The 16,506-nt window shown below is 40.9% G+C and overlaps 1 protein-coding gene and 1 pseudogene across 2 annotated transcripts in view; one reads left to right on the top strand and one right to left on the bottom strand.

Moving 5' to 3' along the window:
• Positions 1-16,506, bottom strand: part of ARMH3 (armadillo like helical domain containing 3) — a 185,800-nt gene that overhangs the window by 107,846 nt on the left and 61,448 nt on the right. For both annotated transcript variants that reach the window (XM_041742921.1, XM_041742922.1), the window contains one exon: positions 13,629-13,717. In XM_041742921.1, the coding sequence (XP_041598855.1) occupies positions 13,629-13,717 (89 nt within the window). The remainder of the gene's footprint in view (positions 1-13,628; positions 13,718-16,506) is intronic.
• LOC121484128 lies at positions 15,292-15,996 on the top strand (annotated as a pseudogene).

Below are 16,506 nucleotides of genomic sequence, written 5' to 3'. Positions count from 1 at the left end.
TTAAGGAGCAGAAAACCTGGAGAAAAGGAAGTAGGAGCGATGATTTATTGCTCCTCTGCTGGACTACAACTAGGCTTGATCTCTGGGATTCAGAGTCAGGGATGACAAAGTGATAAATACAAGGGGAGGAAGAGAGCAATTCCGGCACAGGCCAAGAGGTGACCTGTGTCCCAACTACCACAGACATCCGTGGAGCCAAATAGTACTGAGAAGGAGAAATCAGCACTGCAATACTCTGAGAGCCAGTGTCAGGGAGAACCTGCATTCTACCCCTGATCATTCAGAGAGACCCCTACTCTGCACCCCCACCTTCAAAAAAGGCCAGGGTTTTCTCATCTGGAGGTAGTCATTCTCTAGAGGAAATTTAATAGGCAGAGAAAATTAACAAAGCAACCCTAAAATTGGTTCTCACAGGCCTCTGACATCAGGGACCACAATTCCTCCTCAAGAGGGAATGCCATAACATCCCATGGAATAATGCTTTTTAAAAGTCCTGCATCAACACCCCGACTTTGCACTCATGCTACCAACTGGTTAGCATCCTCTACATCACTACACACATGTGGTCCACTATCCTCTAACCCGATGTATTGGGAGTTCTAAGTCTGTGAGGCTTCAATAGAGCTGATTTTTGGAGCTAGAAAGGACTTTAGAGATCATGTAATCCAATTCCCTCATTTTTGGATTAGAAAACATTCCCTCCTCCCACCACCCCAAGTAGTTAATGACTATGCTGGGACTAGAACCCGATCTCCTGTTTTGTGTTCTTTCTGCCATTCCACTAAGATTAAATAAGAGTGGGGACACCTGGATGGCTCAGGGTGTCTGCCTTTGGCTCAGGGCATGATTCTAGAGTCCCGGGATCAAGTCCCACATCAGGCTCCTTGCATGGAGCCTGCTTCTCCCTCTGCCTATGTCTCTCCCTCTCTCATGAATAAATAAATAAAATCTTAAAAAAAAAAAAAGATTAAATAAGAGTGTCAGATAGAGTTAAATGTTAAAGGAAAGGAAGCTTCCCTATAAGTGGTGGGCTTAGATTTGCTGACTGCACTGTTCCCAACACTTCTCTCAACTCTGGTTTATAACTTTCTCCACCTACTGGCTATTCCAGGTTATTTTCACATATTTGGTCCACTTTTTCTCTTGGTCCTGGGCTACTTATTAGAGTACAGGAGTTTAATGCCTTATTATTTCCTTCCTACTGCCCATTCACAACACTAAAAGACTCCCAAGTAGCTTCTCTCAGCATCAACCGCCTCAGCAAGGGTGTATCTGCTCTCATCACTCTTGTCTACAGCTCCCATCACACACCTCTCTGCTTTCTTCTCTGTTTCTGCCTCCTTTGTAGTATCCAAGGAAGGACGGAAGGAAGGAAGGAGAAAGGGGAAGGGAGGGAGGCAAGGGAAGGGAGAGAGAGAAGTGGAGAAACAGCATATAACTGTCAACTAAAACTTCCTATGCCTCTCACTCAACTTTGTCCTCTTTAAGTACTGAACATGGAACGTGATTGGATCTAGACTTTATTTTTTAATATTTATTTATTTATTATTTATGATAGACATAGAGAGAGGGAGAGAGGCAGAGACACAGGAGGAGGGAGAAGCAGGCTCCATGCCAGGAGCCGGACGTGGGACTCGATCCCGGGACTCCAGGATCGCGCCCTGGGCCAAAGGCAGGCGCTAAACCACTGAGCCACCCAGGGATCCCCGGATCTAGACTTTAAAGGGAGCCAAGGGACGCCTGGATGGCTTAGTCAGTTAAGTATCTGACTCTGCGTTTCAGCTTAGGTCATGATTTCAGGGTCATGGGCTAGAGCCCATATCAGGCTCCCTGCTCAGCAGGGAGTCTGCTAGAGATTCCCTCTCCTTCTTCCTCTGCCCTTGCTGCTTATATACAATCTCTCTCTAAAATAAATAAATATTTTTAAAAAAATAAAAGGAGCCAAGATCCCCTTTCTTTATGTAAAATCAGAACTGAAACAAAATAAGACAAAAAACACTAGTATAAATAATTAGCAGCCAGTCATATTCATAGCTGTCATGGTACAGAGCTATGCACAGGATTTCACTACAAGCCAAAGAAGATAATAGCTTCCTATCAGACAGGGGTATGTCAAGGACAGTAGAGAACTGGCACTCAGGATCTTACTGCCAACACATAAGCAGTACAGAGCTCATGCTGGCTGGCTCCTAGTTTACCACTCTACACACACACACACACACACACATACACACACATTTTCAGAAAACTGCCCTTTATGCACTTGGTGTCATCTGGGCACATGACCAGCCAAACTGTTCCACAGATAGTCACAGAAGTAGCAGAACATAGAGAGGAGAGTTAAGATAACTATAAAAGATAAGAGGTTGGTTGTATAAACATAGCATTGTTAATTAATCATATGTCTGGGGGATCCCTGGGTGGCGCAGCGGTTTGACACCTGCCTTTGGCCCAGGGCGCGATCCTGGAGACCCGGGATTGAATCCCACGTCGGGCTCCCGGTGCATGGAGCCTGCTTCTCCCTCTGCCTGTGTCTCTGCCTCTATCTCTCTGTGACTATCATAAATAAATAAAAATTTAAAAAAATATATTAAAAAAAAATCATATGTCTGTAAGAGTTTCGTACCAAGTACCTGTTGTAGTCATTGTGGAGGTAAGAGGGGCAGGATGTCCTTTTTTAGAAAAAAGTAACCTTTTGGTTTACCATGTTTCCAATTTTTTTTTTTAAGATTTCTTATTTACTTTAGAGAGAGAATGGGGGAAGGAGCAGAGGGAGAGGGACAAGCAGACTCCCCACTGAGCTTGAAGCATACCATATGACTCAATCTCACTACCCTGAGATTATGACCTGAGCCGAAACCAAGAGTCAGACACTTAAGCCACCCAGGCACCCCTCCAATTTTTAAGTAGTTTTTAAAAGGAGAGAAGAGGCTAACAAAAGCTCTTCCTTACCAAAGACTTGAGACACTTAGTCTGAGATAGTTCCAAAGAAGGGCCTATGTTATAGTAATTCAACGCTGTATATACACTTTTGCCCATTTGGTGAGCAATGGCTGCTCATCCCCACAAAACAGAATGGCACAGCGTATTGCAGAGAGTATCCTTTTGGATGTAGTTGAGACCTTCCAGGCCTTAAGAGACAATTCTCATCGGTTCCATCCGATGGATGGAATGGGCTGCCCCAGGAATGGGCTGCCCCAAAACGTTTGCCAATGCCAGCCAGATCATATTAAGGGATGTATCATATCTTCTTGCTGAGTGACAACAACTACAAGTTAGTAACTGTGTCAGAAGCTTACACAAAGTATCTCAAATCTTCCTCTTTCCTACTGCCCTCTATGTGACACCTTAAAGAGAGACCTAACTAGGGAAGTCACTTGCCCCAAGCTACACTCATCTCTTTTCCAAGGAAGAAACACAATGGCCATAAGTGGCAAAGGAGGTAACATATATTAAATGCCTGCTAGATGCTAAGCCTTATGTAAAGTACTTAAAGTACATTATTCTCACCAAATCCCCTTAACCATCCAACGAAGAAGGTATTATTGGTCCCAATTTACAAATGAACAAACTGAAATTCAGAAAGGTTAAATAAGTTACCCAAAGCTACATATCTAGTTGGAGCTAAACTGCTCCTGCCAAGGTCTATGTAACTGTGCTGGTTCCTCCTAAATTTAAATTAAAAGAACATTTGTTGAGGGTTGGGGAGCTAGTTATCTAGGGCTAACACCTATATTTGCTACTCAAACCGTAACTTTAGTCAGAATTCCAATGACCAGGCCCTCATATATCAAAGTGGCCAATGGAAAAAATCCTGGAAGTTCAAGTGCATCTCTCTCATAAGAATCTAAGGATTCCACTCCACCGACCCAGGACACTTTAACCAGCACACTCTCAAAAACAGAGGTGAAAAGTAAGGACTGGAACAAGTATTTGCATACCCATGCTCATAGCAGCCTTATTCACAATAACCAAAAGGTAGAAGCAACCCAATATCCATCAACCAATAAATGGATATACAAAATACAGTATATACAAACAATGGAATGATATTTGGCCTAAAAAAGGAAATTAATTCTGACATATGCTACAACATGGGTGAACCATGAAGAAGACACTACGCTAACTAAAAAAAAGTCAGTCACAGAAAGACAAATACCGAATGATTCAACTTATATGAGGTACCCAGAGTAGTCCGTTCACAAAGACGGAAAGGAGAATGATGGTGGCCAGGAGGGGTGGGAAGGAGAAATGCAGAGTTATTGTTTATTGGGTCTGTAGAGTTTCAGTTTGGGAAGATAAAAAAAATTCTGGAGATGGAAGGTGGAGATGTTTACAACAATGATGTGAATATACTTAATGCCATTGAACTGTACATTTAAAAGTTATATTTTACGTTATGTATGTTTTACCAATTAAAAACAAACAAGAAAAAAAAAAAACAAACAAACAAGAGATCAACGTTTTTCTACCAACACTAGTATGAGCCCCAAACACCCATCCCAACTTTCTATAACCTCAGCATAAGTGACTAGCTAAAATTTACATCACAGTATACATGGCCAAACATGCAAAGATGTTTCCTCTTTGATGGGTTAAAGAAAAGGAACCAAAATACTCAATCGACAGAGAGCCACGGACTCTTGAGCAGGAATGCAAACTCAAAATGAATCCTAAGTAGCCCTCAAGAAAACAAAGAATAATAATCAAAGTTCACAATCAAAGTTACCAATGCATTTAAGTACTAACAATAATCTAGGAAATCCTAGGGGATCCTGGATTAGACTTCTAATCTTTGCTAACTCTATTAAATGAGGCTCCAGATACCTGGCTCCAAATACTCTTAACCTACACCAAGTGAAAAAAAGAGAAGTTAAGTCAGTGAGATATTTGAGGGATTATATCACACATGCAATACGGTTAAGTTGTAGGCAAATGGATGCTCCATACACACTTGTTTCTTCATGGGAAAGTCTTTTCTACCAGGCACTTTGAAATTTTTGTTTCTGGGCTCTTTTTCAGGAACTACAAATGGGCTGCAACTGCTGCCTCTTTTGACTCTACTAGAGGCACCAGTCAGTCTCACACTTAGCTCTGGCTCAAGTTCCTTCCCTTGGGGAGTCTTGCACATCAAATATGGCAACAGTGCACAGAAGTCCTGACTTCTGTATGCAGATACATGTGGAATATAAGATGGCGTTCGGGTTCTGGGAAACTTAACCAGGAACAGGCACCTTGATGGTTCCCTGTTCCCAAGTGAATTCCCTGAGCGAAGTAACTGATCTATGCCTCAAATGTAAGAGTTTGGTGCCATCCACCTGAAAATACTGCCACCTCACACAGGCCTCATTCACCCCACAAGGAACCTTGTTTGCAGAGCTGTTCCTAACATCAGTGTATACCCTACATAATGAGGACTTTGGCAGATTTTTTTCCTAAACTGGTTTGAATTCAAGGAGAGAGCAGCAGCAAATTGTGCTGCCACGTGGAAGCGTAGAATGAATAATTCTGGGAACTGGGAACTGGGAACTTCTCCAGGACTAGAACCTGTCCCCCACACTGAGGTGAACCAGGTGCAGAGAAGGACAAGCCAACTACGGGAAGACACAATTAAATGGTAGCTCAGACGCCTGCCTCAGAGAAGCAGAAGGGAGGTTTAATTAGAAAACCAAGTGAATGACATTTAAATAATATTAAAAACAGGAAGGAGACAGAAAGCCTCTAGCAGAACACAAATAAATGATCTCCAAAGAATCAGACTAGAACATTCAAGAACAATTGTATAGGGGCACCTGGGTCGCTCAGTCAGTTAAGCAATCTGACTCTTGATCTCAGCTCAGGTCTTGATCTCAGGGTCATGAGTTCAAGCCCTTGTGTTGGGCTCCACATTGGGCGTGGAACCTCCTTTAAAACAAAACAAAAAAAACAGGGGCACGTGGGTGGCTCAGTGGTTGAGTGTCTGCCTTTAGCTCGGGTCCTGATTCCCGGGTCCTGGGATCAAGCCCACGTCAGGCTCCCCAGGGAGCCTGCTTCTGCCTCTGCCTATGTCTCTGCCTCTTTCTCTGTGTCTCTCATGAATAAATAAATAAAATCTTTAAAAAAATGCATAAAGGGAAAATGAAAAAGTGACTGCACATGCCCAAAAAAGGCTCAAAACAGAGCAAAGAAGACATTAAGTTTATACTCAGGCTGAACAAGGGCAGAGGCAGACTACAACAACAACAACAACAAAAAAGCAAACTCTGAAGACAAGAGAATCTGATTTCTGGAGTCTGAGAATGGTATAATAAGTGAAATAAGACAGTCATAAAAAGACAAATACTATAGGATTTCACTCACTTGGGGTGCTTAGTGTAGTCAAAATCATAAAGACTGAGAAGTGGAACGCTGGTTGCCAGAGGCTGGCAAAGGGAGGGATGAAGAGTTCTTGTTTAATCAGTATAGAGTTTTTGTTTTACAAGATAAAAAGTTATGGGGAGACATGATGGTGATGGCTGTACAACAATGTGATAAATATCTAATACCACTGAACTGTACACTGAAAAACAGTTAAGGTGGTAAATATTATGTGTATTTTACCACAACAAAAAAAGTCAGTATATGCCTAAAGGCTTCACACTCCTCTAGATGAACTGGAAAAAAGAACAGATCCTTTTTTTAAATGGAAGTTAGGTTCTGTGTTACATTTTCCTTGCTGTTGCAGTACATCTGCTTAAAAGGGAAAAAAAAGGTTCTCAACTATCTCCAACTCCCCATTTACTTGGGGACACTGCAATTGTCACAGTTACCACCCACCTTCTTATCATGAAAACAATCCTTTATGTGAAAGTACCCAGATGGAACTCGGACTCTGGGGAATGAAGGATCCCATACACCTTATTCCTGTGCAGCTGTCTCATTATAACCATGCTCAGAAGCCAGTGCCTTCAAGGTCCTGAACTACTTGCTTATTTTTTCCAACTCTACCCAGCTGAGAAATAACCAAAATTGTCACCCTTTAAGAAATCTGTCAGTGAGACCATGTCTCAGTGGAGGTATATGATACAAAATCAAGAACTTTACTTCCTGCCAAAATGAGGTGAAAAACAGTAACAGACCTGTCCTGCTCACTGGAGATCCAGGGAACAAGGACACCTCATGAAACCAAATATGTTCCTTTGGAGCTAGTACAGGCAGAGCAACAAAAGCACAGCTACTCCTTCCTTTGTCTCTTCTAGTTGACAAGATACTAATGGACCTATGAGAGCTGACATTTCTCTGGATAGGAAGTGACTTCATGTGCAGAGAAAAGAACAGAGATTTCTCACTCTTTTCAGGGCCTTTTTGGTAGGAATCTTTTTCTCCCTCTAACAGGCTAAACATGTTAGAAATTCTTATCTTTTGATTCTGCCAAGTTTCTGAGGGGATGAAAGAAAGAGTCAAAATAGTATAAATTTTAGAGTTAGCCAAATGTGGTGATTTAAAGGGAAAAAAAAGTTTCCTGGCATTCTTTTTCAGTCCTAGGGCTTTCTATACCGCTGTACAGAATCTTTCGTAAAAAAATTGTGGAAACAGAAAAATGCCTTCTAATGACCCTATATTAAAACATTCTGAGAGGAACTATGCACAGAAGAAAGAAGCCTCCATCTTTTTTGCACATGGAAGCTAGCACAGTCTTAATTAAGCACATCCAGCCTAGAATACATCTTGTAACATATTCCCCTACATCAGAGAAAATTTGGGGGAAAGAGGAAGAACAATTTAAAAAGCAATTTTAAAAACAAAATAGCAACAGCAGCTGCCAAAATTCCCCTTCCCATCTATTCTAGCTGTTTACTGCTGTGTCCTCCTCTCCTCCCTATACCTTCTTCCAAACTAAAAGAAGCAATATTGTAGAGTTATATAAGATGTTACCATTGGAGGAAGCTGGGTGAAGGGTGCAAGAACTTGCTATACTATTTTTGCAACTTCCTGTGAGCCTATAATTATATCAAAATTGAAAGTTTAAAAAAGAAACTAAACAAACAAAAAAAAACCTGACAATTAAAAGCTCAAAGGATAGTTTCCCCAAATCAGGATGGGCCACCACGCTGTCAAAGCTATACTTATACAAGAACTCACAGATCAATCTATGGCTCAGATCAGTGTTTCTCTTAAAAATTTTCAGTCCTACATGACAACACCTATAATAATGTAACAAGCTTCCAACAAAAGCCTCTCAACTCCCAGTCTCAAGGTAGATCTAACCATGAAGTCACAGGCTTCTGCTAGTGATGAGAAAGCCAGCTGGAGCCACAAAGCTATGACACTCTCTGGGTTTTCCATTTTTCCCAGTAGGTATCTAAAAGGTCAGGCCATGTACAATTTCTCTCTTTTTCAAAAGCTGTGAATGCTTTAGATGCTATTTAGCACAGTGAAGCTGAACAGATTGTTTTGGGGGCTTTGGGGGGCTTTCTTCCTGTAGGGAGGCAAATGTTGCCTAGTGATCTGCATCTGAGCATACGAGTCAAGAACTCTAAGTTCTAATCGTGACTCTGTTTAGTATCTGGTTCCATGGTCCTTAGCAAGGCACTAACCCTTCTATATACCTCCGCTCCCTTTCCCAACAAATGGTGATAAAAAAATGACTTATCACCCAGGGATGTGGCAAAGTGAAAGGGTAAGAAGGACTGTGAACCATAGATAAATGTTGAATATAAAATGTCAGTATAAATCTGCCTTTAAATCGACCCATATTTTCAGACTGTGGAAAGCTACACTATTTAAATGCAGGCTGCCTCCCCAGTGTCCCTTCTGCCTGCAGTGGAAGTAAAATAAGCTGACTCCACGAAGCTCTGTTCAGGTCTTTTCCTCTCTTACAACTATATGCTTCTCTCTAAACATTCAGCTCATTCTTTGGTTAATGGCTTAGAAACCATCAAAGTTTCCATATTTACTTAGTTAAAAGCAATCCATGTATCTTTAAGTAAGGAAGAAACAGACAAAGGAAAGAAAAATCATCCACCACTTTGTTTCATATCAACAATTCAAATAAAAAGTTGATAAAAGTCAGCCCAACAGAAACATGACAACAAACATCCTACTGGATTCTATTATTGTTGTTGTTGTTGTTGTTATCGTTTTGAGGCCCAAACACAACACCCTGCTCCTTTAAGAGAATGCTGATTCATCAGTGATGGAAATTCTACATGTCCACATATCCATTTACTCATTTCAAATGTTTTCTGTGCCATTATAAGCTAAGTAGTGTGAATAAAGCAATGATAAAAACACACACCCTACCCTACAAGAGCTTTTTTAAGAGGAAAGAAAAATATTTAAATAAATCATTACTCATACTTAAGCAAATATAGCAAAACAATGCAATATGCTAAAACAGAAACCCAAAGTGCCAAGTAAAAGGAAAGATACAGAAAATAAAATATAGTGACCAACATGCTCCATATCCCCAAGAAGTTCAGAGAGGAGATTGTGAAGCTAAGTTCCCAGGAAAAATACAGTATGATCAGTAAATAAGGAAAAAATATTGGGGGTCCCTGGTTGGCTCAGCAGTTTAGCACCTGCCTTTGGCCCAGGGTGTGATCCTGGAGGCCCAGGATCGAGTCCTGCATCAGGCTTCCTGCATGGAGCCTGCTTCTCCCTCTGCCTGTGTCTCTGCCTCTCTCTGTCTCTCATGAATAAATAAATAAAATCTTAAAAAAAAAAAAAAAAGACAGAAAGAAAAATATTAAACCAGATAGTAAGACATTCTGTGAAAACAGAAATAATTGGGAGGCAATGGAACCTAAAATTAGGATAGGAATTCATAACACAGGATCATGGATAGCAGCTTCAGAGGGTCCATGAACTCTCTGAAATTATATGCAAAATATATATGCAAATGGACATTTTTCTGGACACAAAGATCATATCTTTCATTATATTCTCAAAGGTAAAGACCTATTTCCTAGGATCTTCTCCTAAAACCCAGTTTCCTATTTCTATAGAGGATAGTTTTAAGACCTATCTTTTATCCAAAATAGGAGATCTGGGTAGCCCAGAGGTTAGAGAAGAGCTCTTGAACTTTCCATAACTTGGTGAAAAATAGTGATTGCTAAAAAAGCTGGCAATGAGAGAGGCAGGCCTTCTTCCTTTCCCTATTCCAGTTAAGTTAGCCTAAATATATTTCCCCACATACTCAGATACTATGGTGACAGGCATCATATTAATAGACCATGGCAGCAGGGAGAAGGTCAGGGCTTGTATCTGAAAAACCAACAGAGCAGGCAGGATTAAACCCCCAACGAATACATCTGCCTCAACCTCATCCACAAGACCAAGCCTAGGAATTCCATATGGGAATTTAGAGGACTTCTGGTTACCTCACCAATAACAAAGAGTGATTGTACCTAAACAACACAGGAATAAAAATCACTATTTGAAGTGCAGTGATCCTACACACCCACATTCCAAACAACAAAAGGCATGTGGGCTCTAGCCAACTGCTTCCTAGACACCCAACCACTTCTGTGTATCCAATCTAACAACACATGCCTTAACAGTTTTATTTATAAATAAAATTCAATTAAAGTTTTCAGCACATGTATGGGCATCTATACACATAAGCATATTTATCATGGTGAGGTTCACACACCTCCAGCAAATCCTTAAGTCTAGAAAGCAAAGAATGAGTAAAAACATGGGCATACCAACATATGAAGGGTACTGACAGCCAAGGAGTGGGTGAATCCACCATAGCCATATTTATATTCACTGATTGCAATATTATACATTATTATGGGTTCTGATGCATCAGATGTAGTATAGTATTTTGCAACTTTCCTTAACACCTGCTGCTCTGTATCTCACTGTATACCCCATATATAAATACATGAGCCAGCGTTCCAGGAGGCTCACCCAGTCTATACAGGAAAAGAACCTAACCTCACTCGGCAGAGAACTCGAGTACAAGTGCCTATGCCTCAGGAACAAGAAATCATCCCAGTATCACTAATGACCCTCGTATACATCTCCTCTCAACCTATCAAGGGCCTTAGAATGCCAGTCAATTAGTCCTGAGACAGCGCATAATTACAGAGCTGCACATGACAGAAAGTACTTAAAGACATGAAGTCAACTGACCAATATAGGATAAAAATGGTCTTCTGCCTCACAATTTCCTAGCCAGAATGGGGAAATGCTAAGATCAAGAAAAGATAAATACAAAAGACATTTTTAATCTCTTTCAAAGATAAGTGACTCTTTAAATAAAAATGATAGCAATGTATTTTGGGGTTTATAACATATGTACCAGTAGAATATATGACAACAAGAGCACAAAGGACAGGATACAAAGTGGAAGAAGGGGGATCCCTGGGTGGTGCAGCGGTTTGGCACCTGCCTTTGGCCCAGGGCGCGATCCTGGAGACCTGGGATCGAATCCCACATCAGGCTCCCGGTGCATGGAGCCTGCTTCTCCCTCTGCCTGTGTCTCTGCCTCTCTCTCTCTCTCTCTCTCTCTCTCTCTGTGACTATCATAAATAAATAAAAATTTAAGAAAAAGATTTTATTAAAAAAAAAAAAAAAAAAAAAAACAAAGTGGAAGAAGGAACAAAAGTAATGGAAAGCCCTGGGCCCCAGGGAGACAGATCAGGGTAAATGGTAAAAGGCAACGCAACAGGACAATGAGGAAGAGGACCACAGATGTTCAGGATAGGAGAAAAGCCAGAGAGATCCCAGGTACCAGAGACAGGATGGCTGGAATAGAAACGAAAGAAAATAGAATACCAGAGAAAATCAAACCAGAAGAGAATCAAAAGCAGGCAGAAACAACTATGACCACAAACTCATTAGTACTACAATGGGTAACTTCATTCCAGTTTAGACATAAACCATTTGTACTTGTTGTAAGTCCTACAACTATACCAATATCCATAGATTTGTTATCATTTTTATGTTTTCTCTTTAATCCTAATTTTTTAGAACCCAATAATCATATATTCATAGGCAACCACAATAGTCCTATATATTAACAAGAATTGTTCCTACCTAGGAAATTCTACTAACTTTAGTCATTTCAATCTCTTTTGATCTCTTTAGATCTTCTGACATTCCCTCAATCTCAAACTCTCACACAATCATACTCTTTTCTCCTAAAATACCAAACTGCCACTATTGCCACTTAGTGTTATTCTCCTGTTCACCCTTCACCACCATAGGCAGTAACTGCAAAGAACTTGCTAATCCATTAATTAAAGATCTCTACTTCCCATTTTAGAGGACTAAATTTAGGAAACCAAATTGGGTTGGGAGGAAGCCATATGTCACAACAAGGGAGATGAATTCCATGGAAGAGGGTGGGGTTACTGGCCTGTTTCTTATAAAGCCTCTGACACTAACACACCCTCCTGAGCTGAGAATACTTAGTAGCTCTTCCATGGGTGGGGCAACCATTCATCACTGTAATCATCTGAAGAAGACTTATTGTACCATCAGATCCAAAAAGCCACAGGACCTATCAGCAAGCAAATGCCTCAGGGAGCATGTCTCCCCGGCTTGCCTGAAACCTCCAATTTAGTTACACAAAAGAAAGGGGTGGCAAGCCAGCATTAATTGTACCCTTAGAGAAGAGCCACCCCCCCCACCCCCCCACCCCCGCAGGGGTAGCTATGACTTTACTGGGCATCCAAATGGATACAAAGACAAAAGTAAACACTGTAATTTGCTGTTTTTGTCTCTGGCACAGGGGGTGTGGCACAATTGACACTATCTGTAAACAGTAATAATGCCAGATGTAACACAAAGAACAGGATTCCCCTGTCTCTCCACCCCTTCTCCATCCCCTCTCCCTCTGACATTCCTCCTAAGATTACTCATCTTGAGGAAACACACAGAAGCCTCCCTATAGTCCATATGCTGCTACCACATGGAATCAAGGGGGAATCCAAGTTTGTACTGACTCCTCCTACCTCACTCTCACTCAAACCACGAATCATTAGAACTCAAGATATATTCAATTGTTTATACCAGCTGACAAAAAAATACAGGGAGAAGAAATTTTAGAGGAGGTATGGAATAGATACATGACGTGCCCAGATCTAGAAAAGAACAAGGCTGAAGTGACAAAAAGTATAAATGAAAATAGAAGCATCTGGGGTGCCTGGGTGGCTCAGTGGGTTAAGCATCTGCCTTTGGCTCAGGTCATGATCCCAGGGTCTTAGGACTGAGCCCTCCATTGGGCTCCCTGCTCAGTTGGAGCCTGCTTCTCTCTTTGTCTGCTGTTCCCCCCTGCTTATGCTCTCTCTCTCAAATAAATAAAAATCTTTTAAAAAGAAAAGAAAAGAAAGAGGGAATCCCTGGGTGGCTCAGTGGTTTAGCGCCTGCCTTTGGCCCGGGGCGTGATCCTGGAGTCCCGGGATCGAGTCCCACGTCGGGCTCCCTGCATGGAGCCTGCTTCTCCCTCTGCCTGTGTCTCTGCCTCTCTCTCTCTCTGTGTCTTTCATGAATAAATAAATAAATAAAATCTTTTTAAAAGAAGAGAAAAAAAAGAAAAGAAAAGAAAAGAAAGAAAACAGAGCATTCTAAACATTTTTTTTTTTTTAATTTTCAGCTGTGCCTAGGCCTAGGGGCTCATAAAAGAGGAAAAGAAGACAAATTCAAAAGATTGTTACCTGACCAGAGTTCCCTCCAGGTATAATGCAGACGTACTCTACATTTCTTCTGGTAGCAAAGTAGTTTATGTACTACCTGAATGCAGCGTCTGTAACAGAAAAAAACTGGCGTAAGCCTAAAGTGTGATGCAACTCACTACAGATACATTTTTCTTCAGCCAGATAGCTTTGCTAAGGCCACTAAAGATGCTGGAGATTAATTTGTACACGTGCAAATGAAAGAAACTTCAACTTTCTGATGCATAAGTTGCCCCTACACACAGACAACTCACATACACACATACACAATGCTTGTGCTAATTCCCTTTATCACTAGGAAAAAAGGGCTATAATCGCATATAGGTCAGCAGTTGATTAGGTATTACAGATAAAATTCCCTTGAGTATCTTTCCTCAGAGGAAAGCATACATCAGTGAACCAGCATTAGACTACTCCATTCAATGCTGCAAACACAGGATATAAAAATACAAAATTTAAGACCTTAAGTCTTGGGCAGGCCAGGTGGCGCAGCAGTTTAGTGCCACCTGCAGCCCAGGGTGTGATCCTGGGGACCCGGGATCCAGTCCCGCGTCGGGCTTCCTGCATGGAGCCTGCTTCTCCCTCTACCTGTGTCTCTGCCTCTCTCTTTGCTCTCTCTGAATGAATAAATAAATAAATTTAAAAATAATAATAAGAAAAAAAATAATAATAATAAGACCTTAAGTCTTTAGATCTTTTTTATAAAAAGATTTTATTTATTTGAGAGCAAGGGAGGGCAGGAGGAGGAACAGAGGGAGAGGGACAAGCAGATTCTTCTGAGTGAGGAGTCCCAAGCAGGGCTTGATCTCACAATCCTGAGATCATGACCTGAGCTAAAACCAAGAGTCAGACGCATAACCAACTGATCCTGAAGAGGTGCCCCTCTTCAGATCTATTTAAATTTGTTTTTAATTTAAATGTTTAAATTTTAGTTTAATTCATAATTAACTTAAATTTTATTTACATTAAAAGTTAAATTAAAAATTCATTTTTCAGTTGCACTAGCCACATATCAAATGCTTAATAATCACATGTGGTTAGTGGGTACCATACTGGACAGCACAAACATATAGAACTTTTCTGTCATCACAAAAACTTCTACTGGATGGTACAATTCTAAATCATGGGAATATTCAACATTACTAACATCACAATAGCATATATCTTTGGGAGACTATTTCTAAATAAACAGTTAATAGTTGAGGTTGAGGTGAAATATATTTTTAAACATTATAAATCTTTTTTTTTAAACATTATAAATCTAACAAAAAATGTTTTTCATCTCTGACTGGGGGGAGGGTTTTGAAAGCATAAAAAGCCACAGAGGAGGAACGCCTGGGTGGCTCAGTGGTTGAGCATCAGCCTTTGGTTCAGGTCGTGATCCTGGGATCCAGGATCAAGTCCACATCGGGCTCCCCGCAGGAAGCCTGCTTCTCCCTCTGCCTATGTCTCTGCCTCTCTCTGTCTCTCATGAATAAATAAATAAATAAAATATTTTTTTAAAAAGGTTGAGTCCTAATCTGATAGCACTGGCATCCTCATAAGAAAAGGAAGAGACACCAGAATGCTTGCGCTCTCACAGAGAGAAAAGGCCCTGTGAGGACATCACAAGAACACTGCCATCTATAAACCATGGAGAGAGGCCTCTGAGGAAACCAAAGATGCTGGCGCCTTGATTTTGGACATCCAGCCTCCAAAACAATGAGAAAACAAATTTCTAACATTAAGCCACTCAATCTGTGTTTTTTTGTTATCACAACCCAACCAGACTAAAACATAGATATATAATGTAACCCCATGAAGCATTTTTTTTTTTGAAGATTTATTTATTTTAGAGAGACATTTATTTTAGGGAGTGCATGAGAGGGGAAGCATACTCTCACTGAGCAGGGAGCCCACCAAGACACTGAGATCATGACCGGAGCCAAAACCAAGAGTTGGAGGCTTAACCGAATAAGCCATCCAGGCGGGGCCCCATGAAGCTCTTAAAAATTATATTCATGAAGAATTTTTCACAACACAAAAAAATATTTATGTTACAATGGAAAGCGAAGCTCTCTGGGCTTGGACCTAATTCGCGACGACATGGTTAAACACACCAAAAAGGTCAGAATCGTGGGTAAATATGGGACCCGTTATGGTGCCTCCCTCAGGAAAATGGTGAAGAAAATTGAAATAAGCCAGCAAGCCAAGTACACTTGCTTCCTCTGTGGCAAAACCAAGAGGAAAAGACGAGCTGTGGGCATCTGGCATTGTGGCTCCTATATGAATACTATAGCCAGTGGCACTTGGAGGTGCCATCACAGTGAAGTCTGCCATCAGAAGACTGAAGGAGTTGAAAGACCAGTAGAAGCTTGATCATTTAAAACACTGCTAGCCTACAACAAATGGATTAATTTTTTTCAATATTCTATTTATTTATCCATGAGAGACACAGAGAGAGGCAGAGACATAGGCAGAGGAATAGAATTCACCTGTTATCTTACCACCCAAAAGGGAAGCACTATTAAAACTTTTTTTAGGGCACCTGGGTGGCTCAGTGATTGAGCATATGCCTTTGGCTCGGGTCATAGTCCCGGGGTCCTGGGATCAAGCTCTCTATTGGGCTCCCCGCGGGGAGCCTGCTTCTTCTTCTGCCTGTTTCTCTGCCTCTCTCTGTATCTCTCATGAATAAATAAATAAAATCCTTTAAAAATTTTTAATGCTTGAATATAGTTGTGACTATTATCATACATTTAAATGTATACAATTTTGCATGCTGTTTTTCACTTTCCATTAAAAAAAAATTTAACAACCAGCCAAAGTAATTAGTAACAAATTAACCAATTTAGGGGCACCTGGGGGGCTCAGTGGTTGAGTG

The sequence above is a fragment of the Vulpes lagopus genome, chromosome 2 (genome assembly GCF_018345385.1).
Source record: "Vulpes lagopus strain Blue_001 chromosome 2, ASM1834538v1, whole genome shotgun sequence".
NCBI lineage: Eukaryota > Metazoa > Chordata > Mammalia > Carnivora > Canidae > Vulpes > Vulpes lagopus.
This window is presented reverse-complemented; position numbering and strand designations above follow the sequence as displayed.